Source organism: Hyaena hyaena, unplaced genomic scaffold, assembly GCF_003009895.1.
Source record: "Hyaena hyaena isolate Hyena2069 unplaced genomic scaffold, ASM300989v1 scaffold_832, whole genome shotgun sequence".
In the NCBI taxonomy this organism is placed as follows: Eukaryota; Metazoa; Chordata; class Mammalia; order Carnivora; family Hyaenidae; genus Hyaena; species Hyaena hyaena.
Window position 1 is genome coordinate 400,659 of NW_024081466.1, and position 27,605 is coordinate 428,263.

The 27,605-nt window shown below is 33.5% G+C and overlaps 1 protein-coding gene across 1 annotated transcript in view; it reads left to right on the top strand.

The window, feature by feature from the left end:
• BOLL (boule homolog, RNA binding protein) overlaps positions 1-27,605 on the top strand; it is a 36,815-nt gene that overhangs the window by 2,761 nt on the left and 6,449 nt on the right. Inside the window, exons 2-10 of the mRNA XM_039219764.1 lie at positions 900-1,043; positions 3,986-4,077; positions 5,757-5,811; positions 7,958-8,033; positions 11,220-11,347; positions 16,654-16,725; positions 21,112-21,159; positions 22,188-22,316; positions 24,278-24,376. Coding sequence (XP_039075695.1) covers positions 900-1,043; positions 3,986-4,077; positions 5,757-5,811; positions 7,958-8,033; positions 11,220-11,347; positions 16,654-16,725; positions 21,112-21,159; positions 22,188-22,316; positions 24,278-24,376 — 843 coding nt within the window. The remainder of the gene's footprint in view (positions 1-899; positions 1,044-3,985; positions 4,078-5,756; positions 5,812-7,957; positions 8,034-11,219; positions 11,348-16,653; positions 16,726-21,111; positions 21,160-22,187; positions 22,317-24,277; positions 24,377-27,605) is intronic.

Here is a 27,605-nt window from a genome sequence, read left to right on the forward strand (position 1 = left end):
TTAGAGTTAAAAAACACTAAACTTGAATGTCAGATTTATCAACTTGTCAATGCCCTTTCGCCAAAGACTATCAGGAACATACCTGTAGTTCACTAAAGTTGGGTGTATTGAATTGTTGCCACAAGGAAGAGCATACACCATGGAGCCTCTCAGTAAGAGTGTGTTAGAAAAGTACTTCCTATGGGATTTAGATTTGTGGTAAGCTCTTTTTAGAGAGGGTTTAAGGAAGAAGGGCTTTACTGTGAGATGCATGTGGTCAGAAAGTGGGAGTAATTCTACGATTGGGTATGCTAATTCCTATCTAGAAGGCAAGAAAAATAGCCAAAGCTGTGATTGATAAAGAAGGAGCAGTAACATATATCAGCCAGAAAAGAGGGATGTTTGGTCATTCTTGTGGTTTGGATAATGCTTTTGTTTTTTGTCAGAGTTCAGACATGATTATGGAATGGTCTTGTTTTTATCAATCCATCACAATCACAGAGTAACTTTGCCTAATGTCTGAGAACAACAAGAGAACAACCATAGCCTAGCTGTGAGTTCTAGGCCAACTCCCAGCTGTCCAGGGCTGCTTTTCTCTTTCTGTTTTTTGAGTTTAATATTTCTCAATATTTATAATATTTAATAGTATATTTAATAATAATTAACAGAATCATTTTAAATAATATATTCAAGATTTTCTCTGTAGCAGAGTAGATTCTACATTTCCCATATTTTTGTTGGGAAAATTTTGTTGAGAAAAAAAGTATTTCTAATTATAATCTTCATGATATTAGAATAAAATTTAAGTCTAAAATATTACATTTTGTCTAAATGACTCATCTTTTTGAAAGATATATGTTTTCAGCCTACATCAAAACTTCTACCCAATGCTAAAAGTTTAAAAGAATTTTATTTTACAGCAAACATCAAATCAGACGCAAACAGATTCGTTATCTCCATCCCCTAATCCTGTGTCACCTGTGCCTTTGAATAACCCAACAAGTGCCCCAAGATATGGAACAGTGATCCCTAATCGCATCTTTGTAGGAGGAATTGACTTTAAGGTACCTATTTATGCATGCAACATAGTGTATTTTTTGCATTAGAAGTTATTTTATTTCTCAAAAATTTTTTGTACAGCTACAAAAATAACATTTGCTATTTCCATAATGATTAGTAGGTTTCACATTGTCTTATTATAAAGAATCTTTTCAATAGCAGTGTTGGTTAAATAGAATATATGTAATTTCACATACAAGGAAACTGAGGATCATTGATGTATCTATAGGTTCCTAGCTTCTTCGTGACAGAGTGAAGACTAGAATCCCAGTATTTTGACTCATAGTTCCATATTCTTTATTCCACCATACCACACTAATTATACTTTATTACATCATACTCAAAAAAAAACAAATAATGCATGATAATAATTTCCAAAAAAAGACTCAATTTTTATTTAAAAAAGTTTTTAAATGTTTTATTTATTTCTGAAAGAGAGAGAGAGAGAGAGAGAGAGAGAGAGAGAGAGAGACAATGTGAGCAGGGGAGGGTCAGAGAGAGAGGGAGACATAGAATCCGAGGCAGGCTCCAGGCTCTGATCTGTCAGCACAGAGCCGGATGTGGGGCTGGAACCTATGAACCGTGAGATCATGACCTGAGCCGAAGTCAGACGCATAACTGGCTGAGCCACCCAGGTGCCCCTCAGTTTTTAAAAAAACACAAATTTAGTCCTATGAATTTATTTCTGTATCCCAACTTTATTCTCAAGTTCCTACTGAGTAACTTCCTAAACTTCCATCTTTCACAAATATTTTTCTGCCATCTAATTTAGAATCTGATCACGAAAAAAAAAAAAAAAAAGCCTGTGTCTTGTCAGAATAAAGCATCTTTTTTAAAAAATATTTTTAATGTTTTATTTATTTTTGAGAGAGAATTAGAGACAGCGTGAGCAGGGGAGGGTCAGAGAAAGAGGGAGACACAGAATCCGAAGACAGGCTCCAGGCTCTGAGCTAGCTGTCAGCACAGAGCCCAATGTAGGGCTCTATTCCATGAACCATGAGATCATGACCTGAGCCGAAGTCAGACCCTTAACCGACTGAGCCACCCAGGTGCCCCCAGAATAAAGCATCTTAACATTAATACATTTTAGGAATGTAATCAGCCATTTCACTCTTTCAGAGAAACTTAGTTTGTGAGATGTTTTAGCACCCCCATTTGGGAGGTAGTAGTAAACACCTATAGAAAAGATGCACATGCTATTTTAAGTGGAATATCCTTACTTCTAAGTAGATATATAGAAAGATTTCCAAGTTTCAGTATTACATATTGGAAATTACAGGAATAGTTGTCTTTTGTAATTAAAAAAATTGTGCTATTAGGCTATGACTTTTGACAGTTATTGCTATTTCCCTATAATCAATCTTTTGCAGTTTGGATGAAATTACTTTTTTTCTGCTCAAGAGAAATGATACACATACTGTATTTGTGTACTTGTCAAAAAAAGGATTCTAAAGCAAGTATGTGATTGGTTCACTAAAAATAAAGAAAAATGATTTCTAATGAAATGTTTATTTTTAAAAAGATTTTCTATCAAAAATATTAATGGCTGACCATAAATATTCAAGTTGAGTATTCTTGTTCAGAAATAATTTATATTATAAACAACTTAGTATATTTTTAAATAAATTATTAATAAATGGAAACATTTGTCAACTACATCATGAACTTAAGGGGCCATTGTTACAACGCAGTTATACCTTTAAGGTAATGGCTACGGTTTCCTCCCTGATAACTATACCTTTTCCAAAACCATAGACAAATGACAACTAGGCAATAGTTTACTGTAGTAGCAAACAGTGTCAAACTTTTAAAAATTCTTCTCTTTAGAAGCTTGTAGCCTATCCCTCTTGATACTTAATCATCTTGACTTTCTGTCTCCTTATTTTTCAACTAAAAATTGAAAACCTGCAAAATTGAACTAGTGATTCTTCTATCAGAGAATAGTTTGAATTATTTTCAAATCTCTAACAAATTTTTCTGTCATTGGTTCCATTTTGAGTTTATTGAAATAAGAAGCATCTAGTTATTCTTAGATTATCTCAGTATTTGTCATCATCTAGTCTAGCAGGCTGTAGGTTATCAACTAAAACCCGATAATGTATATAAGAGGCATAGTACTGCTGTTGGACATGTCTTTTTTTGTGTATATAAAGAAAATTTTTTTCTAAAGGTAGTTAAAGTTTCCATGGGCTAGTTATACCTGAACCAGAAAATGAAATTACAGTGAATTTAGTGTGAATATTGTAGGAAAAGGTTAAATGAGTGTATTATGAGACTATTGCAGTTAAAACCATCTTTGTAGATATCTTATACATTATAAGTCCAATGATGACTCAAATTTTTATTTTGAATATTATAATGTCATTACTTAGCTGAAATGTATATTGAAATACATGTCAGTGAAATGTATATTCATTGACATCCCAAATTGAGTTAAAGTACTTTTAGAAATATATTTCTTTCCTTAGATCTTACTCTTCCTGGAGACTGCTGATTAAAATACAGGGACTGGTATACAGCAACAACTTAGTTCCACTGCCATGACCTAGGGCCTCTCTGAGCCACAAAAACCAGTAGTAATATGCCCTTTCTATCATTATAGCCATGTCTAATTCATATTTTTTTAACTGTAAAACAAGAATTCCTTTAAATATGAATGAACTTTCTTTTTGTTTTTAAAGTACTTCAGCTTAAAACTTTTTCATTGATTGTAATAGTTTAACAACATAGTTACGGCATAAAGCAATGTATTTACATTGATTTTAATAATTTAGTGGTTTTATGTACTGTTTTATGCTGAGAGGCATTCTTATATTTATATTACTATTTGTTTATAATCTTTTCTGTCTCCAAAACAAGCATAAGACTTGTTTCATTTTTTAGCAATTAGAAGCTATTTAAAAAGCTATTAAAAGCAATTTTTTGTGTTTTCCTTTTATGCCATTAGACAAATGAAAATGATTTGAGAAAATTTTTTTCCCAGTATGGGTCTGTAAAAGAAGTGAAGATTGTAAATGACAGAGCTGGAGTGTCCAAAGGGTTAGTATCACTATAGATAGTACATAGAATTAAGAATTGTATTTTTATTGGATTACTAGGTTTGGTACGCTAACTTGCTTTGATTCCATTTTTAAAAAAGAGAATTTCATGCCCTCTTCATTCTTCTTGCCTTTAATCTCCATTGTGTGTGGATGTGCGTGTGTATTTTGGAGTGGGGGAGGACACTATAATATTCCTTAATTTGTTAGGAAGTTATTCTTGCATTGCCTGAGGAACCATGTTAGGTAGCAAGCATTTAATGTTGAGTAACTAATGTCCAGTAGCTAAGGAACCAGAAGCTAAAGGAATCAGATACTCTTGGAATTGTATGCCTGCATTAGACACAGAAACCCAAATAAGGAACTAACCTGAGAAATATAACTCTAATGAGAATGATTTTTAATTGCCAAATCAAAGAGAATAAAAATTGAGAAGAAATAAGTAGGATTTTTCTGGAAATGGCTAATGACCTTAGAGCTGTTGCAATGGATTGGTTTATAAAAAAGACAAATTTCAGAGAAGAGGTAGCTTACATAGTGTACTTACTTAAGAAGTTTGACAGCAAAGTAGAAATGGGTAAGAGAGCGGAGGTCAGTAAAGGATTATGTCTATTTTCTTGAAAGAGAGACAGGCCATACATAAGAGAAAGGACTAATTAGGTGGATAGAAAATTCTATTGGAGACAAAAAAACCATGTTTGTCAGGTGAGCACTTTAGAAGAGATGGGGATCCTGCAGAGAGGTTACTTTTAAACAAATGAGATACTTCTTCAGATATTTCCTGATACTTCAAATAGTATTAGGAAAAAGTGAGATTGTAGCTTTTGTATTTGGTTAATAGAATTTGCAATATTTTGGTAATATCCACTTTTTACCACTGAAAACATAGATATGTAAACTGTATTTCATGCCTTTTCCACTGGGTGGTGTATGTGCTCTATCAAGAATTTAGTGTAAAAATATTTCCTTAATCCTTGCTTAATGTTTGGGCAAGTAGAAAAAGAGAAATTGCTTTGTTAGAAGAAGAAACTTTATATAATACAGTAACTATGAGTTGAATAAAATTGTAGTCAAGATACTTAACCCTACTCTAGTTTCCTTAAGTTATCTAAGTAGAAATTGTGCTTGGCAGGGGGATACTTTTTATTTCTTTCATATCTTTTTATTTATCTGTTTTGTCTTTTGGACATTGCATACAAAATATATTTGTATCTTGAACATTATATGAATTGTACTCTGGAGGTAATAATTATACTTGAAAAGCAGATAGAAACTCTGGGATATACATATTTTTAATTGATTTATGTTTGGGAAATACTAGTGATTGCATTATCAGTTTATATGTCCTAATAATAAATAATACATCCATATAAACATTTACCAATATAAAAAAAATTGTGTTGGAATTTTTTTTAAGTTTTTTTTCCCTACTCTGATTCCTATTTAAGTCAAACTTCTATTATTTTAAAAAGTGATTATGGCTCTGTACTAAAATTTATTGCATCCTAATTTGTAAGCCAGAACATGAATCCTTCATGCTTTCCTGATTTATTCTCTTAAATTTTGCATGCTGGACACCATAGAAAACTGTTCACTCCTACAGTGGCCCATTCTTAAAAGAAAAAAAATAATAATCCTAGTATAACTCTAATGTTCTAAGAAAGTAATGTATTTATTTAGGTATGGTTTCGTCACTTTTGAAACACAAGAAGATGCACAAAAAATTTTACAAGAGGTAAGATCTCTTGATGTATTCAACTTCCTTTTCTGGAACTTCTCTGAAACTAATCCTTTAAGATATTTATTTTAGTATTAGCGTTCCAGTACAATGATCAATTGCTAGAAAAAAATTTTTATTTGCATCTTAAGATTGACATTGGTCTCCGAAAAAAATTGAGTTAGAAAAAGATTAAGGACTCCTAGGTAGCTCAATTAGTTGAGTGGTCAACTCTTGATTTCGGCTCAGCTCATGATCCCAGGGTCATGGAATAGAGCCCTGCATCAGGCTCCACACTGAGGGTGAAGCCTGCTTGGGATTCTCTCTCTCTCCCTCTGTCCCGAACCCTGCTCATACGCTCTCTCGCGCGCGTACGCTCTTTCTCTCTCTCTCTGTCTAAAATTTAATTTTTTTAATTTATTTTTGAGAGAGAGAGTTAGAGACAGTATGAGCAGGAGAGGGTCAGAGAGAGAGGGTGGCACACAATCTAAAGACAGGCTCCAGGCTCAGAGCTGTCAGCACAAAGCCCTACACGGGTCTCCAACCCACAAATCGTGCGATCATGACCTGAGCTGAAGTCAGACGCTTAACTGACTGAGTCACCTCTGTCTAAAATTTAAAAAAAAAATTTTTTTTAAGATTAAGCAGGGGTACCTGGCTGAGTCAGTGGACCATGCACCACTTGATCTTAGGGCTGTAGGTCTGAGCCCCAGGTTAGGTATAGAGATTACCTTTAAAAAAATCTTTTTAAAAAAAAGATTAAACAGAAATTTTATCAATAAAAAAACAAATTCTAAATCATTGCATACGTTTGTCAACTTGTAATATAATTTTTTACTTTATTTGCTTAAACCAAGAACTTGGGGATATATTTTTTCTGAAGTGTTAGTTAATAGCACTTTGAATTCCTAAAATCACTACAACACTAGAGTGAAATTATCTGAGATTACTTCCCTCCCGTGAAGAACTTTATATAAACTAAGAACATTCATATAAGAAGTCTATAGCCTGAAGTTCAGTGTAATAATTAAATTTGGTAGATATAACAGTTAATTTTTTAAGGAAAAAATAGTTTGAATTGTATATTACTAAATCATATGCAGCTGATCCTTATTATTTATAGCAGTTATGTTCTGTGTCACTATGAACTTTGAATTGGCAAATATTGGACTGCTAGAAGAAATACAAGACTAGGTTCCCACAAGTTTCTGGGTACATTATTCTTTTTTAATGTTTATTTATTTTTGAAAGAGAGAGCACGAGCGGGGTGAAGGCAGAAAGAGAGGGAGGCAGTGAATCTGAAGCAGGCTCTGAGCTGTCCGTGCAGAGCCTGACACAGGGCTTAAACTCAGGAACCTGTGAGATCTGACCTGAGCTGAAGTCAGACGCTTAACCATCTGAGCCATCCATATGCCCCTACATTATCTCTAACCAATTAATACATAACTTTGTTTTATGTGTGTTTCTGTTAAAAGACATCATGTTAAATATATTGTTAATTCAATAATATTCAACTCCTGTTCAACAGTCCTATATAACACATACCTGAATTAAACCCATTTAACACATATTTTCTCCATGAGGTAAATGACATTCTTCTTGGGCATGGGAACACTAGCTAGCACTTCAGCACCACACTTGAGGGCCATTTTAAGTAACAAAATAAAAAATATGGCAAAATCACCAACATAAAACACAAAAATGCAAAAAAACATGACACTAAATAGAACATGAAATGAACCCTTGTTTTCACTGTAAAAGCTGAAACAAGAAGAGTATTGCCTTGTTTGACCTTAGCTGAGACCATATATGTCATGCAATTCAAAATTTTCACCTCTCTGCCCATGTCCACTAGTAACCACTAAATTACCACAAGTATTGATTTTGGGGTTACAAATAATTTTAGTAAGTAGGTGAATTCCCAAATATGGGATCTACGAATAGAGGCTTGACTGTATTCCTATTAAAGAATTAGGGTCAGGGCATTGGAACCAAGATTCAAACCCAGATCTTTAATATTCAAAGACTTTGCCCTTTCCAGTACTCTTGCTGCTTTCAAAAAATATTATGGTCTGAATTTTTAAAATGTTTCTTACTGTTTTTTTACTATTGGTTTTATAAAGCAGTAGTGCCAAAATAATAAAAAAGCTTTTTCTTATTCTAGGCTGAAAAACTTAATTATAAAGATAAGAAACTGAACATTGGTCCAGCAATAAGAAAACAACAAGTAGGAATTCCTCGTATGTATTGAGAACTAATGTATTTTTCAGTATTTTTACATGGTTCTTTTTTGAAATATTAGACTTTCTCTAGAATTTCATTAAAAGGTCAGAGTTCTTTCATTTAATAAAGTTATTTTAGCAATGTTGGTGGTCAAATGATATTTCTTATCACAAATTAATATATGTTAGATTTTCAGGGCTAGAGAAAATTCTACACAAATAATGGCGCTTACATATATTACATATAGTTACATCTTTAAAGGAAAACTCTTCTAAAATAAAAATATAATTTAAAATTACAAAGATAATTAGAAGTAATTTGGCATTACTAATTAGAAATTTTCATAATTAGAAAAGTAATTTAAAATTAGAAGTTTAAATTTAAACTACTGAAAGTAAAAATAAAGAACCAGTATCAGAAACTCTAGTTGCATGGTAGATACTATAGCCCAACTAGATGCGTCATGATTATCAGAGGGAACAATTCCTGAAGCTTTAATAATTGGCTAAGTTATTTGCCTTTCTCAAATTTCTGTAAGGTTTTCAACTCTGCTTTTTTCCCTCAATCTTTCTATTTATTATACTAGGCATCTTTACAATTAGCTTTCTATGTAAGTATTTATTAAACTCTATAACAATCTTTGGCTAGAAGGAGATAATAAAATTAGTAACTGAATTTTCCTATTCTTCCTTAGTTGTGTCCTAGTATCTACTGGGATGTTTAAAACATTAAGTGGTGATTGTACATCTGTTAACAAATTAATAGTTGTACTCATTTGGATGGTCTGTTTTTGACTTAGAAGTTAACAGTCAATCAAGTTTAATTTTGACTTAGTTATTTGTTAATTTAGAAGATTAAGTGAAGTGTCTTCAGTAGGTTAATACTTCTTTCTTGTTGGTTCCAAGAATTAAGCTGTAACATACAGTAACTGTTCTTTATCACCAACAGTAGGTAATGTTCATATTATGACATACAAGTTGCTAAAACAAAACAAAACAAACAAACAAAAAAACCCATGAATCACTATGCTGAATGCTTTCAGATGGTGATTTGAGAAGTATAATGGTAAGTAACTATATAACCAATGGTAGCATCAGCCTTCAAATCCAGGACAGGTTGTCTCCAAAGCTCATTATACTTTTCTGCAAATAAATATTAAGTATAAAAGTAGATTTACAAAATACAGGAGATTCTTATCTCAATTTTTTCTCAAATCTGCTGCTTTTTTTCCATCTTCATTACCAACATTCTAGTCTAAGCTACCCACTTTTCTTGCCTTGATTACTGGAAAAGCCTCCTAACTGGTCTTTCTGAATCCACTCTTGGTACCTTTCAACCCATCATACACAAGGAAGCCAGAGTGCTCTTTCAAAAGTGCACATCTCATGTTATTTTCTGCTTATTTTGAACTAACCTTTCCTTTTCTTCCCATGCTTTAGGCATATAGCCTTCTCTCAGTTCCAGAATATACCATACTCCTGATATACACTTTACTTCCTTTACCTAGACTGTTCTTTGCCATTCCATTCCCATCCCATTCATTCTTTTTTTTTTTTTATGTTTTTATTTATTTCTAGGAGAGAGAGAGACAGACAGAGAGAGAGAGAGAGAGAGAGACAGCGTGAGCAGGGGAGGGTCAGAGAGAGAGGGAGTCACAGACTGAAACAGGCTCCAGGCTCCGAGCTGGCAGTCAGCACAGAGCCCGACGCGGGGCTCGAACCCACGAACCGCGAGATCATGACCTAAGTGAAAGTCGGACGCTTAACCGACTAAGCCACCCAGGCGCCCCCCATCCCATTCATTCTTTAAAGCTCAGCCCAAACATCATTTCCTCACAAATTAAATATAACTGGAACATTCATACTACCCGGTATAATAGAGTACATCCTACTGTTTTTATCAAAATTCTATTTAATTAATCAATTATGTAGCTAGCTAATAACTATCTTTCCCACCAGAGCCTAACATCCATATGATATGTCCATTGTTTTTCTTTTTTCTTTTTGGGTGTATCACCAGCCAAGGTCAATGCTCTGTAATCGTACTGACTTAAAATTCATCTATCCATTCATTCATCCATTGATTCATTCATTTAGCAGATAAACCGGTCGTTCCTTGATTATCTTTGGAGGGAAATTTTGTTTCAGTGTGTGTGTGTATATATGAGAAAGACCTCTATGGCTTTCATCAGATTCTCAAAAGGATGGAATTAAGAATCACCAAAGTAAGCAGTAACAATTCTAGATGAAACACAGTGAAAATATAAAAGCTGAGAGCAGTAGTGCTGCTTAAAATGGTAGGCCAGTGCTACTCACCATGTGGTTTGCAGCCAGTTACAGTTCACTTGGAATCTGTCAGAGTTCCAGACCCTATCCCAGACTTACTGAATCTAAATCTCTGCACATGTGGCCCTGGAATTTGTATTCTAATAAGCTATCTAGGTTATTCTAATGTATGTTAAATGTTGAGAATCACTGGTATAGGGGAAGGTTGGATTTCCAGTTCCAGTAATTTACATAAATTTGCTAGTCAAGTACTTAATATAACTTGGCTTATATAAATTTTTCAAGTGTTCTGACAAAAACATATATATTTTTTTTAATTTGGGGGGAGGGATATACATAACTAGATCTGAGAAAAGAGATGGGGACCCGGAACTCACCACATGGAAGATTTGTGGTCATGTTTGCAACAGCAACAAACATGATCCAAAGAATTTGTGGGGTAGAACCAAAATGTCTTCAGGAAAGTATGGAATCTTTTCCAATTTCACTGACTTCATCATCTTTGGCCTTTTACAAATAATAGATCTTACTAAGGTCTTGAGAACTTTATTATAGTGTCTATAGTCTTCAGTTAACTTTATATATAATTTATATTTGTAAAAATAATGACCTTGCTGACAATTTAAATTGTTAAGCTTTGTGTTTTGTTACATTGGTATTAAAATCTAAATTAATGAATTTTTAATATTCTTTATTGAACTTGTTTCTTTCTCTTGCATTTAGCTAATAAAAGCTCTAAGATAGTAAGCTTGAAAATATATACTTCAAAGAGATTTTAACATATGGAATTTTTTTAAAATTTGCAGTATTCAATTTTTACCATAACTATACAGGTGTGTTAAGATAAACATTTTCAAATGTTCAGAAACTACCATTTTAAAAATAAATTGAACAATTTATTATTAATCTTTGCTTTAGGTTCCAGTATAATGCCAGCAGCTGGAACAATGTATCTAACAACTTCAACTGGATATCCTTATACTTATCATAATGGTGTTGCTTATTTTCATACTCCAGAGGTAACTTCTGTCCCACCACCTTGGCCTGTAAGTAATTTTCATCTTTGAAACTTTCCATCTATTCTGTCGATTTTGTAAAATATTTATTTCTTTTTAAAAATTTTTTTTAATGTTTTATTTATTTCTGAGAGAGAGAGAGACAGACAGCGTGAGCAGACAGACAGACAGACAGGGTAGGGTCAGAGAGAGAAGGAGACAGAATCTGAAGCAGGCTCCAGACTCTGAGCTAGCTGTCAGCACAGACCTGACATGGGGCTCGAACCCACGAACTGTGAGATCATGACCTGAGCCGAAATCGGACGCCCAACCAACTGAGCCACCCAGGTGCCCCAAAATATTTATTTCTGAAATATTTCAACCACAGACAAGCACAAATAATAAAATAACGGCCATGTAGCTACCACTTAAATTTAATAGATGTTAACATTTTGCCATATTTACTTACATTCATTCAATAGGGAGAAATAAAATATGAGAAATTCAGCTAAAATTTCCTTGCCCCCACTTTCTTACCTCTTTTTCTCCTCAGATATATCCAGAATATATAACCAGAATGTATTTCCTATCATTTTTTGGTTTTTCTACAAATGTAGGTATCCTTAAACAATAGGTAGTATTATTTGGGGTGATTCTTAAACACTATGTAAATAATCTAGTTTTTCTACTCAACATTATGTTTTTGAGATTAAACCATGGTGGTCCTAGTATATCTAATTCACTTATTTTAATATTTTATAATATTCCATTACAAATGGAATATTATATCAGTGTATGTTCCCCTACTGATGGACATTTTAAGTTTCTTTTTTTTTTTACATTTATTTTTGAGAGACATAGTGAGAGCATGAGTGGAGGAGAGGCAGAGAGAGGAGACACAGAATCTGAAGCAGCCTCCAGGTTCTGAGCCTGATGCGGGGCTCGAACACTCTGGACAGCACAGAGCCTGATGCAGGGCTCAAACCCATGAACTGTGAGATCATGACCTGAGCTGAAGTCGGACACTTAAACAACTGAGCCACCCAGGCACCCCATTAAGTTTCTTTCTGTAATCAAGAGTACAGTGAACATCCAGCTCTTGTATGGATTGTGTGAGAGTTTGTCTAGGAAAGTGGTCTTCAAAGTTTTTCCTTCTATATCCTCTAAAAATTTTCTGAAAAATTATACATTGTCTCACTCATTTTTAAGATGATATCTAAAATTTGTCATAATTTTATTTTCTTAGTGTTTATTTATTTTTGAGAGTGTCGTTGGGGGAGGGGCAGAGACACAGAATCTGAAGCAGGCTTCAGGCTCCGAGTTGTCAGCACAGAGCCCGACATGGGGCTTAAACTCACAAACCGTGGGATCATGACTTGAGCCAAAGTCAGATGCTTAATCATCTGAGCTACCAAAGTGCCCCTGAAATTTGTCATAATTTTAAATAATTTAGGAATATTATGTATTGTAGAATATTATAGATTTACTTTAGATATATATTTTGTAAAACTTTGTAGCTGTAGGTTTCATTTAAGAATAGGAAGTGTTGTGGGCTGACTTTTGATTTTGGCTCAGGTCATGATCCCAAGGGCACGGGATCGAGCCTTATTTCTCTCTCTCTCTCTCTCTCTCTCTGCCCCTCTCTTTCTCTCCCTCTGCCTTTTTCCCCAACTCACACTCTCTCTTAAAAAAAAAAAAAAAGGAAATGGCCTATGTGTAGTGATAGATGATAATTAGACTGTGATTGTCATGTTATCATTTTGTAATATATATGTGTATATATATAATCATATTGTATGATTAACATGACACTAATATGATATATGTCAGTTATAACCCGTAACACACACAAACAAGTAGTCTCATTAAGTGGTCTCAGTTTACAATGTCATGAGGGATGTTGTCACATAGACACATAACCAGGTTACCTTGAAGTTCTTTTTTTTCCTTTTCTCTCTTCTTTATTCTCTCCTTAGGGAGGGGACCCTACCACACTATCTTAGTCTAGGGTATAATATATGCATAGCAGTAAAATTTCACATTATAGAATATAAACATCTTTGACTATATGTTGCCCAATGGCTTTCCAAATATACCAGTTTACACTTTAGCTTACAGTTTATGAGAGCTGCAATTTCTCCATAACCTGCCAACCCTTTCATTTTAAATTTTTGCCAGTGTTATTATGAAATAGTATGTTGTTATTTTATTTGTTCAATCATTGGTAAGACTGAACATATTTCATGTATTTATTGGCCATTCCACTTTTTTCTCTGAGGTGCCTCTTCATATCCTTTGTCCAGTGGGGTTATTTTATTTTCTATTGGAGGTTATTTCTATTTCTTTATGGCTTTATCTTTTAGTATCTTGTTTTAAAAAACACTTCCTTATTACTAGAATATAGATTTATTTTATATTTTATAAAAATATATTTTATTTGTAAAATACTGTAATGCTGCTGTTTTCAACATCTAGATCTTAAATCTGGAGTTCATATATTGACTAATTCATCCTCTTTCACTGTTTTGAAATGAATCCTCTGTGAAATGCCACATTTCTGGGGTGGGGGTGAAGTGGGGTTTTCTTCTGGGCTCTCAGTTCTATTCCATTGGTGTATTTGTTTCCCCTGCCGAATTCTGTTTTCGTTCCTGTTGCTTTAGAACTAGTGTTAAAATCTGATAGGGCAGGCCTATCGCTTTTTTCTTCAGGAGTCTGTCATCTACCTTTCAGTCTTTATTTTTATAAATATAAATGTTATAATCTAGCTTGTCCAATTCTGTGAAAAGGCTTTGTTGGGTTTTTATTACAATTGCATTAAATATGTAGATTAATTTAGGTATAATACTGAATTTTACCATCCACAAACAGGTCTTTCATTTCCATCTGCCCATAAAATTTTCTTTTTCCATGAAATAGTTTAGTACTTCTTTTTTTAGGATTTATTCTTGGCACTTAATAGTTTTTATTGATTTTCAGAATGGCATTTTTTTAAATCACATTTCCTAATAGGTTGCAACTGATGGGTAGTAATGCTTTTGATTTTTAAGTGTTAATATTCTACCAGCAACCCTTCAAAACTCTCATATAGACAATTATTTATTATTCAGTGTACTTGTTTTTTTCTGCTCTTTTCTCCTTTTTTTCCCATTAAGCTATTGCATTGGCATTGTTTCTGCTACAGTATTTATATGATAACAACATGACCTTGTCCTTGAGAAAGGAAACAAGTTCAGTGGTTCACCACTATTCTTTATATTATATATGTATATGTATGTATACATATGTATGTATGTATAAATGTATATATGTATACACACACACACACACACACACACATATATACTGTAGGTTTTGGAAGATAATCTTAGATTTAACCAAGATCTCTCAACCTCAGCACCAGACATTTTGGGCCAGATGATTCTTTGTTGTTGGAGGCTGTCATGTACATTGGATTTTTAGCAGTGTCCTAGCCTCCTCACATCTATAAAAACCAAAAGTATTGCCAAATGTTCCCTAGAGGGACAAGGTCGGACCTGATTGAGAATTATTGCCCCAAGTCAATTAAGAAAGGTGTTTTATATTCTCTTTGCAAAGAATGAAAGAGTATTGAATGTATCATGAAAGAGTATTGAATTTTTTTCCTTAAGCATATTTATTTTATTTTATAATTAATTAATTTTTTAATTTTCATCCAAGGTGGTTAGCATATAGTACAACAATGATTTCAGGAATAGGTCCCTTAATGCCCTTTACCGATTTAGTTCATCCTCCCTCCCACCACCCCTCCAGCAATCCTCTCTTTGTTCTCTATATTTAAGAGTCTCTTATGTTTTGTCCCCCTCCCTATTTTCATATTATTTTTGCTTCCCTTATGTTCATCTGTTTTATATCTTAAATTCCTCATATGAATGAAGTCATATGATATTTATCTTTCTCTGACTAATTTCACTTTAGCATAAGGGGTACTGAAATTTAACAAATGCTTTTTCTGTGCTGCTGAGATTTTTTCCCCCTTTAATCTATTATTAGAAATTAAATTAATATAGTAAATTATATTATTCTTTTCTAATGTTAATCTCTTTACAATTTTATTAGCATATGATAGGCTGAAAATTGTACAATGGTACTTTTCTTCATTTTGTGGGTGGGGTGGTGCAGTGCACGTTAAAACAAAACAAGTTAGATCCCATATTAGAAATTGAATTTTAATTGATATCATTAAAGCTTATTTTAACTATCTTATAATACAATCTGCCTGTTTTATTAGTGGTCTGGTTTTAAATAATCTAATTTGGGATTTACTCTATTACTTTGAATAATCAAGTGTTATATGTAAATCACTTGAAGTTTATTGAATGATTAACTCATTTTTTTAAAATTTCTATTTATTGAGAGAAAGAGACAACACATGTGTGTGTGTGAAAACAAGCAGGAGAGGGTCAGAGAGAGAGAGGGAGAGGGAGATTCCCAAGCAGGGTCAACACTGTCAGCAAAGAGACAGACGCAGGGCTTGACCCCATGAACTGGGAGAATGTGAGCTGAGCCAAAATCAAGAGTTGAACACTTAACCAACTGAGCCACCCTGGCACCCTGGATGATTAACCCATTTAAATGTCAAATTAATAAAATAGAACTTGATAAATGCTTCAATAAGAAATCTTTGGCCTTGGGGTGCCTGGATGGCTCAGTCGGTTGGGCATCCAACTTCGGCTCAGGTTATGATCTCACAGTTCATGGGTTCGAGTCCCGTGTTGGGCTCTGTGTGACAGCTCAGAGCCTTGAGCCTGCTTCAGATTCTGTATCTCCCTCTCTCTCTGACCCTCCCCTGCTCATGCTGTCTCTCTCTGTCTCTCAGAAATAAAACATTAAAAAACTTTTTTTTAAATGTTTGGCCTTAATTAAATGTGTAACAAAGGAATAGGATTTAATTTTTTGTAAGTAGTGTGAAATCAGTGGCAAAATCAGATGTGATTATTCATTCAGTTCTATATGTTATGTTAACATCATCTACTGCCGGTCTCATGACCAGTGTCACCTTAAGTCCACCTGCCATTTTTTTTTTAATATTCTTTTAGTACTATATTTTCATAATCTGAACGAAAAACAACTTGTCTGGTGATTGTTTTAGCATTACCACGGAAATGAAACCAAATAAAAGTGGGGCTACTGTGATGATTTTAGTAGACTTAAGTGGAATTGGTAATTCTATCAATAACAGATAGAAAAATGACATTTCCAATCATAGACCACAAGTTGACTGGGTTTAGGTAACAATTCGAGATAAATTTTATAATAAACTATTTTAAAGATTTTTTCCTAGGCCTAAATTAATTTTTCAATTTTTTTCCCTCTTACAGTCACGTTCTATCTCTAGTTCCCCTGTGATGGTAGCTCAGCCAGTTTATCAGCAACCTGCATATCACTACCAGGTAAACGTGAAATTAAAATGAAAATTATCTTCAGACCTTTTTTGGGTAAATTTCATTGCACTCTTTCTCTTGCAAGAACTCTAGTAATTAAAATGAGATAGTTAAGCCTTGATAACAGTGTTTTTTCATATGAGGAACTAAACAATATCATACAAGAAAGTTGAATGTTTGCTTCATTTAACCAAATGTAATGAGGTCACTCTTGCATCATTGGCTAACATTTAATCTAAAAAGTCTATAGATAACACATTCAGAGTCACAGGCTAATTTTTTAATGTTATTGTTAACATTATGTTACATCCTTGCTATTATACATGACATAATCTGTATTAAAATAAGTAATACATTATGGTTTATATTATGACAGCTTCTTTTAGTTAACCAGCACTCTTTCATTAATTCTGTGGGAGATTGGTGATAAGTGATCCATAATGCTAGACTATTTTGGTGTTTTGTAAATAGATGATTTGTTTACATATCTTGTATTTACTTATATACTATCTCTGGCTGGTTTTGTACTACAATGACAGAGTTTAGTAGTTCTAACAGAGATATTATGGCCTGCAAAGCTTAAAATATTCACTCTCTGGCCCTTTACAGGAAAACCAACCAGCCAACCTCTAGTCTATAGCATTCACAAATAAAAATCACATTCTTTCCTACTTCTGGAATAGTGGAAGAGAATTTTTGTTTCTTTCTTTTTTTTTTTTTTTGAACATTTAAAATACAGCCACATCAAGTGTTAAGTTTACTGGAATTCTTTTTAGTATTAGATTGGGGTTTGGGGAGAGAGAATTAATTTTAAATAGAATTTAAAATTTAAATTTATTTAAATTTGTTATATTATTATATGTTAACATATATTATGCTATAATTTTTATTTATAGGTAAATGTATCAATTCTATTACCATGCTAAATATAAAATATTTAAAGTGTTTCCTTCACTTACTAAAAATGAAAATAACTTAATGGCATATATTTAAAATATATATGTGGTATCACTTTTTCTAAGCTGCCTCAAAAGTTTAGCAGAAGCCCCAAAGACAGAATATCAGTTCTTTTAACATGACACCTTTTAACATGACAATCCAAATATTGTGAAACCAGTTTGAGGACCCTTAGCTTATTGTCTACTTTGAACACATTGAGGGGAGGATGAGATTGCTGAGGGAGATTGGTAGCAAGATTTTCTTGAATAAGAGAATTGTTAGAATGCTGTGGCATTTCCCCTTCTTCTCAACCAAGTAAAGGGGACATCAGAGAATGACTAAAAGAGCTTAATGCACCTGACCTCTTCTAAAAACATCCAAAGAAGCAGCTGAACTAGTCTCTGGAGGCAAAGCCTGGAGAGAAGGAGAGAAGACTACAGTGGGAATGTGTTGAACTTCTACTCACAACATGAAAGTTTTATATGGGAGAGCAAGATGTGAACCTCACAGAAGAAACCCTTTTCCTTTTTTTTTTTTAATGTTTTTATTTATTTCTAGGAGAGAGAGAGAGACAGCGTGAGCAGGGGAGGGTCAGAAAGAGAGGGAGTGACAGACTGAACAGGCTCCAGGCTCTGAGCCAGCAGTCAGCACAGAGCCCGACGCGGGGCTCGAACCCACGAACCGCGAGATCATGACCCGAGCGAAAGTCGGACGCTCAACCGACTAAGCCACCCAGGCGCCCCTGAAGAAACCCTTTTCAAAAAATTTTAAGATGACCCCAATAAAGAAAGAATCTGTGTGAAGTAGACTTCTAGAATCAAGGGCTAGAATTGTAGTTAGAAGTTCTCAGCAGGGAGATCACCAAAGACTCCAGCAAACTACCTAACTAGAGAGTCAGCATTTGGAATCTGCCACATCCCAAAAAGTGATCTGTCCTCATTTTTATCTAGGGTCAAGGAAGAAAAGCTCAACGTAGTACTTTTAAAGTGTCAGGGGGTGAGAAAGAATAGAGCTGTCTTCTGTTTGTACCCTACTGAGTCCAGCTCCTCCTTCATTAATTGAGTACATGCAGCTAGCTATAGCTCACTTGACATATCAAATACATTCTTAAGAGTTTCTAGGGGTGCCTGGGTGGCTCAGTCAGGTAAGCGTCCAACTTCAGCTCAGGTCATGATCTCATGGTTCATGAGTTGGAGCCCTGCGTCGGGCTCTGTGCTGACAGCTAGCTCAGAGCCTGCAGCCTGCTTAAGATTCTGTGTCTCCCTCCCTCTCTGACCCTCCCCTGCTCATGCTATCTCTGTCTCTCTCTCAAAAATAAATAAAACATTAAAAAAAATAAAAGTTTCTAAAAAATTTAACTTTAGACTTTGACTCTGGTATTCTGCTTGATACAATTATACACTTGGAACTATATTACCTAGATGTTACTCAGGAAAGATTTTGGTACCAGTTTATAACAAAATAATATTTTGTAATACAATAAAAATTTCACCTCACATATTTCTTTTCAGGTATATATTCATCATTCTGCCTCTTTGATAAGAATTACCTCTTTAAAAAGAAAGAATTACCTCTTTGATAAGAATCTTTCCTAGCTTTTTTTTTTTTAATAAATTCTAAGCTTGGTAGCTTTAGTAGTTTTTATTAGTCAAAGCAGATAATGCATGGTTTAATTAGTATTTATCTTCACAAGTAGATAGTGATTTCATTTGTATAAAAACTTTTTATAAATCATTTTATTTCAGATATTTTATTAAAACATTTTAAGAGATTACTTATTATCCTGCCTTTTTGAATATAGTATACAGAACATAGACTTCACATTATATATTATGTATATAATATATATTATATTATCTTGGTTTGTATATTATATATCTATATATATTTATATATATTATCTTGGTCATTATAATACAGTGATGTCATCCATTAGTAATTGAAGGCAGTTAGCATTAATTGACAGTGATTTGGTTTAGATGGTAGATCCATGGGGTCTTCTTACTCTCTGTTTTTGACTGTATAATGAAAAAAGACTTTATTAAAAATGGAAAATAAAGAATAAAATATTTATTATTAAGAAATAATAAAACTAATTTAAGAAGTAAAAGTCTCTTATATTGTCATCTTACAATAAATATCTTAAATGATTTGGCCCTCTTTTATTTAAATAATGGCTTTTTTACATATAATTCACATAGCATACAATTCAGCTCTTTAAAATGTGTTAATAGAGTGGTTTTTACTAAATTCACAGAGTTGTGCAACCACACCACAGTCAATTTTAGAACATTTTAATCAACCCCCTCTCCCCTGCAAAAAAACCTACCCATTAACAGTCACTCTGCTTTCTTCCCACTCCTAGCCATAGGCAACCAGTAATCTTTATGTGTTTGTAGCTTCTGAACATTTCATATAAATGTAACCTACTATATATAGTTGTTAACTAGATTCTTTAATTTAACATAATGTTTTCAAGGTTTATCCATGTGATGGCATATACCAGCACTTCATTCCTTTTTATGGCTTGAGTAATATTCCATTATATGGATATAACACATTTTGTTTATTCATCAGATAACAAACATATGGGTTGTTCCCACTTTTTGTCTGTTACACATAATACTGCTATGATCATTCCTGTACACATCTTTATGTGGACATATGTTTTCATTTATCTTAGGCCTTATTACCTGGGAGTAGAATCACCAAGTCATATGGTATCTCTATGTTTAAAGTTTTGAGGAAGTGTCATACTGTTTTCCAAAAGGGCTGCACCATTTTACACTCACACCAGCAGTTTATGAGGATTCTTATTTCTCTACATTCTTGTCAACACTTATCTACTTTTTTTATTATAGCCTTTCTAGTGGATATAGTGTATATAAAGTGGTATCACATTTATTTCCATAAGCCAAGGCTAATGATGTAGAATATCTTTACATATGCTTATTGGCTATTTTTATATATCTTCTTTGGAGAAATGTCTATTTATATCCTGTACCCATTTTTAAATTTGGGTTATTTTACTTTTATTATTGAGTTATAACAGGTCTTTATATATTCTAGAAGCAAATTGCTTATGAGATATATAATTTGTAAATGTTTTCTCCCATCCTTTGAGTTCATTTTCACATCCTTGGTATCCTTTGTAACACAAAAATTTTTAATTCCAGTTAAGTCAAATTTCTCTCTTTTTTCTTTTGTTGCTTTATTTCTTTTGCTTTTCATGAATTTTTTTAATTGCCTAATTCAAACCCACAAAGATTTACACATGTTTTCTTCTAAGAGTTTTATAGTTTTAGCTCTTACATTTTTAGGTCTTTGACCCAGTTTGAGTTAATTTTTGTATAGAGTTTTGAAGTGTAGGGATCCAACTTCATTCCTTTGCATGTAGATATCCAGTTTTGACCCTTGTTTATAATGTGGGTGGGTTTGTTTTGTTTTTCACTTTAGGCCCCTGCACAGTGTCTACCAGGACAGTGGCAGTGGGGCGTTCCTCAGGTAAATATTAACCTTTTTCATTGTGTTTTTGTAAAGACTACATGAATATTAAAGTCAGAAGAACTAGATTTGAGATTTTCCTTTTCTATTTAGTAACTGTGATACCTTTGGCAGTTCATTTACTAAGCTAAGGAAGCTTCCCCATTTGTAACATGGACATAATGATACCATACCTTTGTAAATTTCTTTACCTGATCTTTGTGAATATCACATGAGATCGTGTAAGTGAAAGCATTTCATTAAGAAATGAGTACTTATGGAGTGCCTGGGTGGCTCAGTCAGTTGGGCGGCCGACTTTGGCTCAGGTCATGATCTCGCGGTTCGTGGGTTCAAGCCCCGTGTTGGGCTCATTGCTGATAGCTAGCTCAGAGCCTGGAGGCTGTTTCAGATTCTGTGCCTCCCTCTCTCTCTGACCCTCACCTGCTCATGCTGTCTCTGTCTCTCTCTCTCAAAAATAAATAAAACATTAAAAAAAAGTGAGTACTTATATAAACATGCAAATTACTTTTTATTATTAATATTATGGGGAAATAAAGCATTTTTCAAGTTTTACTTCATATTTTGCTTCAGTTTGACTTGTGCTCCTTATTAAATATTCTATTTCTCAACTCTTGATACAAATCGTATGCCACCAAAAAGACTATTTAATGACAGTATGCATTTCCATGTGAAGTCACAAAGCTGAGAATAGGCATTTATGCCAATTTAAACACTGTAAGTTATATTATTACAACTTTTAATATATTATATTATCTTAATATAATTATTATCTGAATTTATAAATGAGGTTCTGAAACATTAAGAAACTTTAGTATTTACCAGTGATAAAGTTCTTTAATCACCTCTACACAATTGGAATCTATAACAACCAGGAGGTCCTTGTTTGTTGCTAAGATACTTCTATACTGTTCCTGGAAGAACTTCAGCAAGATATGAACCAAATATTTCTGTCATCTCTTGGTTAAGTTATTTGCTTTAACTGAAATAACTAATCATATTTGATATGGAAATATGGCTTTGTGTTTTAGTCTCCTGCATCTTCTGCTCCATTCTTATACCTGCAACCTTCTGAGGTTATCTATCAACCAGTGGAAATCGCACAAGATGGTGCATGTGTACCTCCTCCACTGTCTCTGATGGAAGCTTCAGTTCCAGAGGTATGTATTAGTCTCAAAGTAATTTATCTATAACTACCTCATCTTTACATTTATTTCTTTCCTTTTCTAAAAATATTTGTTGAAGACCCTCATGGAAGCTGCACATCTTTCTTCTTTGATTTATTCACATCTTTTCCTCTTTAATATCTCAAGAATGCTCCAGCTTAGACTTCCTCATTAACTAGTTCTGAACCATTTCTGAAATCAACTGTTCACCGTACTAGGCTAATCTCTGACTTGATCTCCTTGAAAGAGTAAGGTACCAAATACTTCTCTTTCTTTTGGTTTGCCTGTCAATCTGTATTGTTAGTAACATTCTGTCAATTAAAAGCATATAAAAATTAAAGAAGAAAAAATCTAAAAAAATCTTTCTTCAAAAATGCAAATCAAAAATACTTCGTAACTACAAATTGTAAATATCAACTTCAGTGTCTTTAAATTGCATTTCCAAACTATTACTTACGTTACCATCTATGTGCCAGGAACTGTACAGGTATGTTTTAAATCAGTGTTATGAAAGATTAGAAAATTAGCACCCACCTCCCAACTAGAGTATATTATATTACTTTTTTATATTGCTAATGTTAATAACATTATGATGATATTCTGGAACAATAATTTCCACAATTGGATCTTAATGTTACTATCACTACTTCTAATAGAGTTTCTCCATTTTTCATCTCACCTTCCATTCATCACCTGGTTGACTGAATCTTTAAATATTCTTTGTTATAGAAAGCCTGTGGGTTCTACATTCTCTGAGTTCTTATATGCTTGTTTGTTGAATATTGTTGTCTATAAATCTGAAAGATAGTTACACTAGCTATACAATAGCTACATTGTACTGCCACTACAAAGTACAAAAAATTGTGGCTTAAACAACAGACATTTATTATCAATAGTTCTAGAGACTAGAAGTTGAAGACCAAGATGTAGGCAGGACTGATTTGGACTGAGGGCCATGAGGGAAGCATCTGTTTGAGGCCTCTCTTTTTAACTTGTCTATGGCCATCTTCTCCCTGTGTCTTCACATTATCTTTTCCATCTCTGTGTCCACATTTCTCAATTCTGTGAGGATAACAATCATACTAGATTAGGTTTCACTCAAATGACCATACCTTAACTTGATTACCTCTGTAAATACCCTGTCTACAAATAAGGTCACACTCCGATGTACTAGAGGTTAGGACTTCAAAATAGAAGTTTTCAGGGAACACAATTCAACCCTTAACAATACTATTTTCTAGGGGTGCCTGGATAGCTCAGTCGGTTAAGCATCCGACTTCGGCTCAGGTCATGATCTCATGGTTCGTGGGTTCAAGCCCCACATCAGGCTCTGTGCTGACAGCTAGCTCAGAGCCTGGAACCTTTTTCAGATTCTGTATCTCCCTCTCTCTCTGACTCTCCCCTGCTCACGCTGTCTCTCTCTCCCTCAGAAATAAATAAAACATTAAAAAAAATTTTTTTTAACAAAAAGCAATACTATTTTCTTATAGAACTCCTAGTGTACTCTTCTCTGGTGTTAAGTGTAGCCATAAAGAAGTTTGAAGCCAGCCCTGATTTTCTCCCTTGTACATAATTTCCTTTTTCTTCTTACATGCCTGGAGAAGTGAGGAGTGTTCTTAGTTGTCTTTGCATATACTATTCCCATCTTCTTAACCTAATTCTTCAAATTCAAGCATCAACGTCACTAGAAAACTTTTCCTGACTACCTCTCCAAGTTTCTTAAGCTAAATCAAATAGTTCTTTTCTTTTCTCCTATCCATGTTTCATAGGATTTATGGTAATTTTGACTACTCGACTATCCCTGATAAGTCTGTAAATTAATTAAAGGTAGGGAATGCATTTTCCATTTGTTTTCCTCTATTATGTAGTAAAATGCCTAGTACATTGCAATGGTGAATAAAACTTTGAATTAATAAATGAAAGGCGATACATTTTTTTTCTATTTTTGTTAACAGCCTTATTCTGATCATGGAGTTCAAGCAACATATCACCAGGTCTATGCTCCAAGTGCCATTGCTATGCCTACACCTGTGATGCAGCCCGAACCAATTAAAGTAAGAAGTTTGTTTTGATTTTTTGTTTGTTTTTTTCAGTCATACTTCAAGTTCTTCAAATTTCTTTTCTGAAAAGGAACAACTTCAGATATTTAGATCACATTTATAATCAGAACAGAATTAATGAACTCTTTCATGTGAAGGACATACAATTCTAAATTAACTATAATTTTTATTAATTAGTTTGAATAAGTTATAAACCACACATGGTCAAAAATTTTATTTATTGTAGTAAAATATATATAACTTAAAATTTGCCATTTTAAGTGTACACCTAAGTGGTATTAATTACATCCACAATGCTTTCCAACCATTGCCACTATCTGTTTCCACACTTTTTCATTGCCTCAAATTGAAAATCTGTACCCATGAAACAATAACTTCCCATTCTTTTCTCCCTACAAATCCCTGGTATCCCCTAGTGTACTTTTTGTCTCACTGAATTTGCCTCAATATTTCTTATACTCAGATTTTGGTTATGTGTGTTAGTTAACGGAATGTAGCATTTATGGGGAGATAAAAACAGTTCACAATCTACTTTTCTAGTTTGGGAACTGCTCATGCATCCTAAATCAGATGAAAGCCAACAAGTGGGAATCTAGTTAGATACATGGGTATATTCAATAGATTTCAACTAAATTCTGCTTATTCCCTTATGATCTTCAATAAGAGCTTCTTATTGAAATGCTTAATCATTACTTGGGGGAAATGGGACTACATCTCTACGTGAAGAACCACAGACTGATTAACTATTGTGATGGTAATATGAATTTTGCTTGCAGTGTACTTTAGTAAGGAATGTCAGCATATTCTACAACAAAACGATGGAGATTAGCTATTTCACACTCATATTTATTTATGCTTCTGAGCCATCCCATATGTTAGAAGTCAATGCCAAGACAGTGTACTTTAAGGAGCCTCCCCACTCTCTCATATCTCCTCTTCCCATTACCACTCACTGCATCCCTTCACCACTATTACTACTGTACTGTACACATGAAATAAAACCATAATGTTGACCTAGTGTCAAAGCCTAAAGTGTTCCTAAACTTTATTTATAGGGTTATTATAGTATCAAAATCTTCTAAAACAGATTTTCTCTGTGGTTAACATTTTCTCCAAATATACTTCTCTAGGAATAGCTGAAAGCTTTGCTATATTAAGCAAGTACTAGTTATTTTCAGTTACTGATTTTATACATTATATATATAAACACAGAGGACTAAAGTTTTACTACTTGAGTAGTACTAGAAGAAATTTCCAAAGAATGTTAATGTTACACATTCTTTTTTTTTTTTTTTTTTTTTAAGGTTATTTATTTACTTAGAGAATGCTAGCTGGGGAGGGGCAGGGAGAGGAGGAGGGAGAGACAATACAATACCAAGCAGGCTCCACACTGACCGCACAGAGCCTGATGTGGGGCTCAAATTCACATACCGGAGATCATGACCTGAATGAGAATCTAGAGTCAAATGCTTTATTGACTGAGCCACACAGGCACCCCTAATGTTACACATTCTTATTTAAAGTTTAATTCCTCTAGTTTAAGAGTAAACACTTTTCTATATTTTCTTAAATCTATGAGTAGAAAATGGCAGAAATTATACAGAGAAACTGGCATCTAACTCTTTAGTCACATAAAAAGTACACTTATGCTGAGTATAAATCATAACAGAAGCATGAATAGGTGTCTTCTCTGTGTGTATATAAGCCTAAAACTGGAATCAGTAACCTGTCTCTTCACGTCTAAAGAAACGCTGCTAGAAGAAACTTTACCCCTTCTATCCTGATACAGATCTTTGCTTTACTATACCACAGGCCAAAGGGGAACAAAACTACTGACTTGTTTCAATTTAACCTGTCTCATTAAGGGTTCTAATAATTCTGGTTATCACATGGGATACATCCTAGAGAATGTTTTAGTCCTACCCAAGTTAAAATGTAAGGATTAGGGAAGAATTGAAGAGCTATGAACTATGCTTAACTAGCTTACTCCAAAGCCCATCATGTCTCACACAACTGTAGTATCAGATTTCATTGAATCTGCAACATCATGAGTTATAAGACACACCATTATTTATCACTATGAAGGAAAAAATCACTGCCATCAATTGGAAACGTATGCTTATTCAGAGGTTTCGAAATATGAAGTGATGTATGTCTCAGTATCAGTGGAATTTAACCTTTTATTTTTAATTTAGAGGGATAGGGAAGAAATCCCAAAAATCCTCTTTTGTTAGAGATGAGAAAATAAAAAAGAAAATTTAATAAACTTTAAAAGCCAAAAGTGGAACACAGGGCTATTGTATAGTTTTATACTTACTGGTTTTATTTTTTAAGCTCTAATGGTCTGTGTATTTTATACTCAATAATTTTCTTTAGGTGATTTGATGGCCCTCAATAGAATATGCCACCTCACTCAAGGATAGAAACTCTAAAAACACTCCATAGTTTTCTAAAACTATACAAGCCTGTAGAAATGCTTTAATATACAAGTTTTATTGTGTGGAAAATAATCTCCTGTTGTTTATAGTACATTGTATTATAACATAGAAGCCTTAATACGCAACTGTTATATCATTAGTTGATGATCTTTTCCTGAAACATATTAAAGTAGACTAATATTAACATATTGACATTTGAAACATTAGCTTTTGCTATTATTATGCAAATTTTCTCTGTTGTGCCAAATACCTTGGTGAGTTAAAAGAGAAAACTGAAAATATTCCTTAGAATAATTTGAGCTCTAATTATTATAATTTTAAGGGGGTTAACTGGACATATTCCAAATTAGCAATTTCAGATATAAAAACTATCTTGAAGCATTAAATCTAATCAATAAAATAAAGACCTTATTCAGAGCCCAGAGCACAAGTCTAACTGCTATGAAAGACTGTTTGCTAGAAACTACTCATTGACTTTAAGGCACATGCCACTCTCAATAGAAATACCAATATAGAAACTACTAGATGAGTAAGATATTAATTAGCCTATCATTTTTTAATTCAGCAGAGTCACATCTTATACATAATTGAGTTTGAAAGTCAAAGCAAAATCACAGAATGTCAACATTAGCCAATTGAGCTAGACTACAGGAAGGAACAAAAAGAAAATCTTTGTGTGTCTGGGCATTTGAATTAATATGCTTTTAAGATCAGTATCAAATCTGTAGGTAAGAAAGATATAGGTAGAAAATTATAAAGTTTTTTATAAACTATAAAAGTATTTT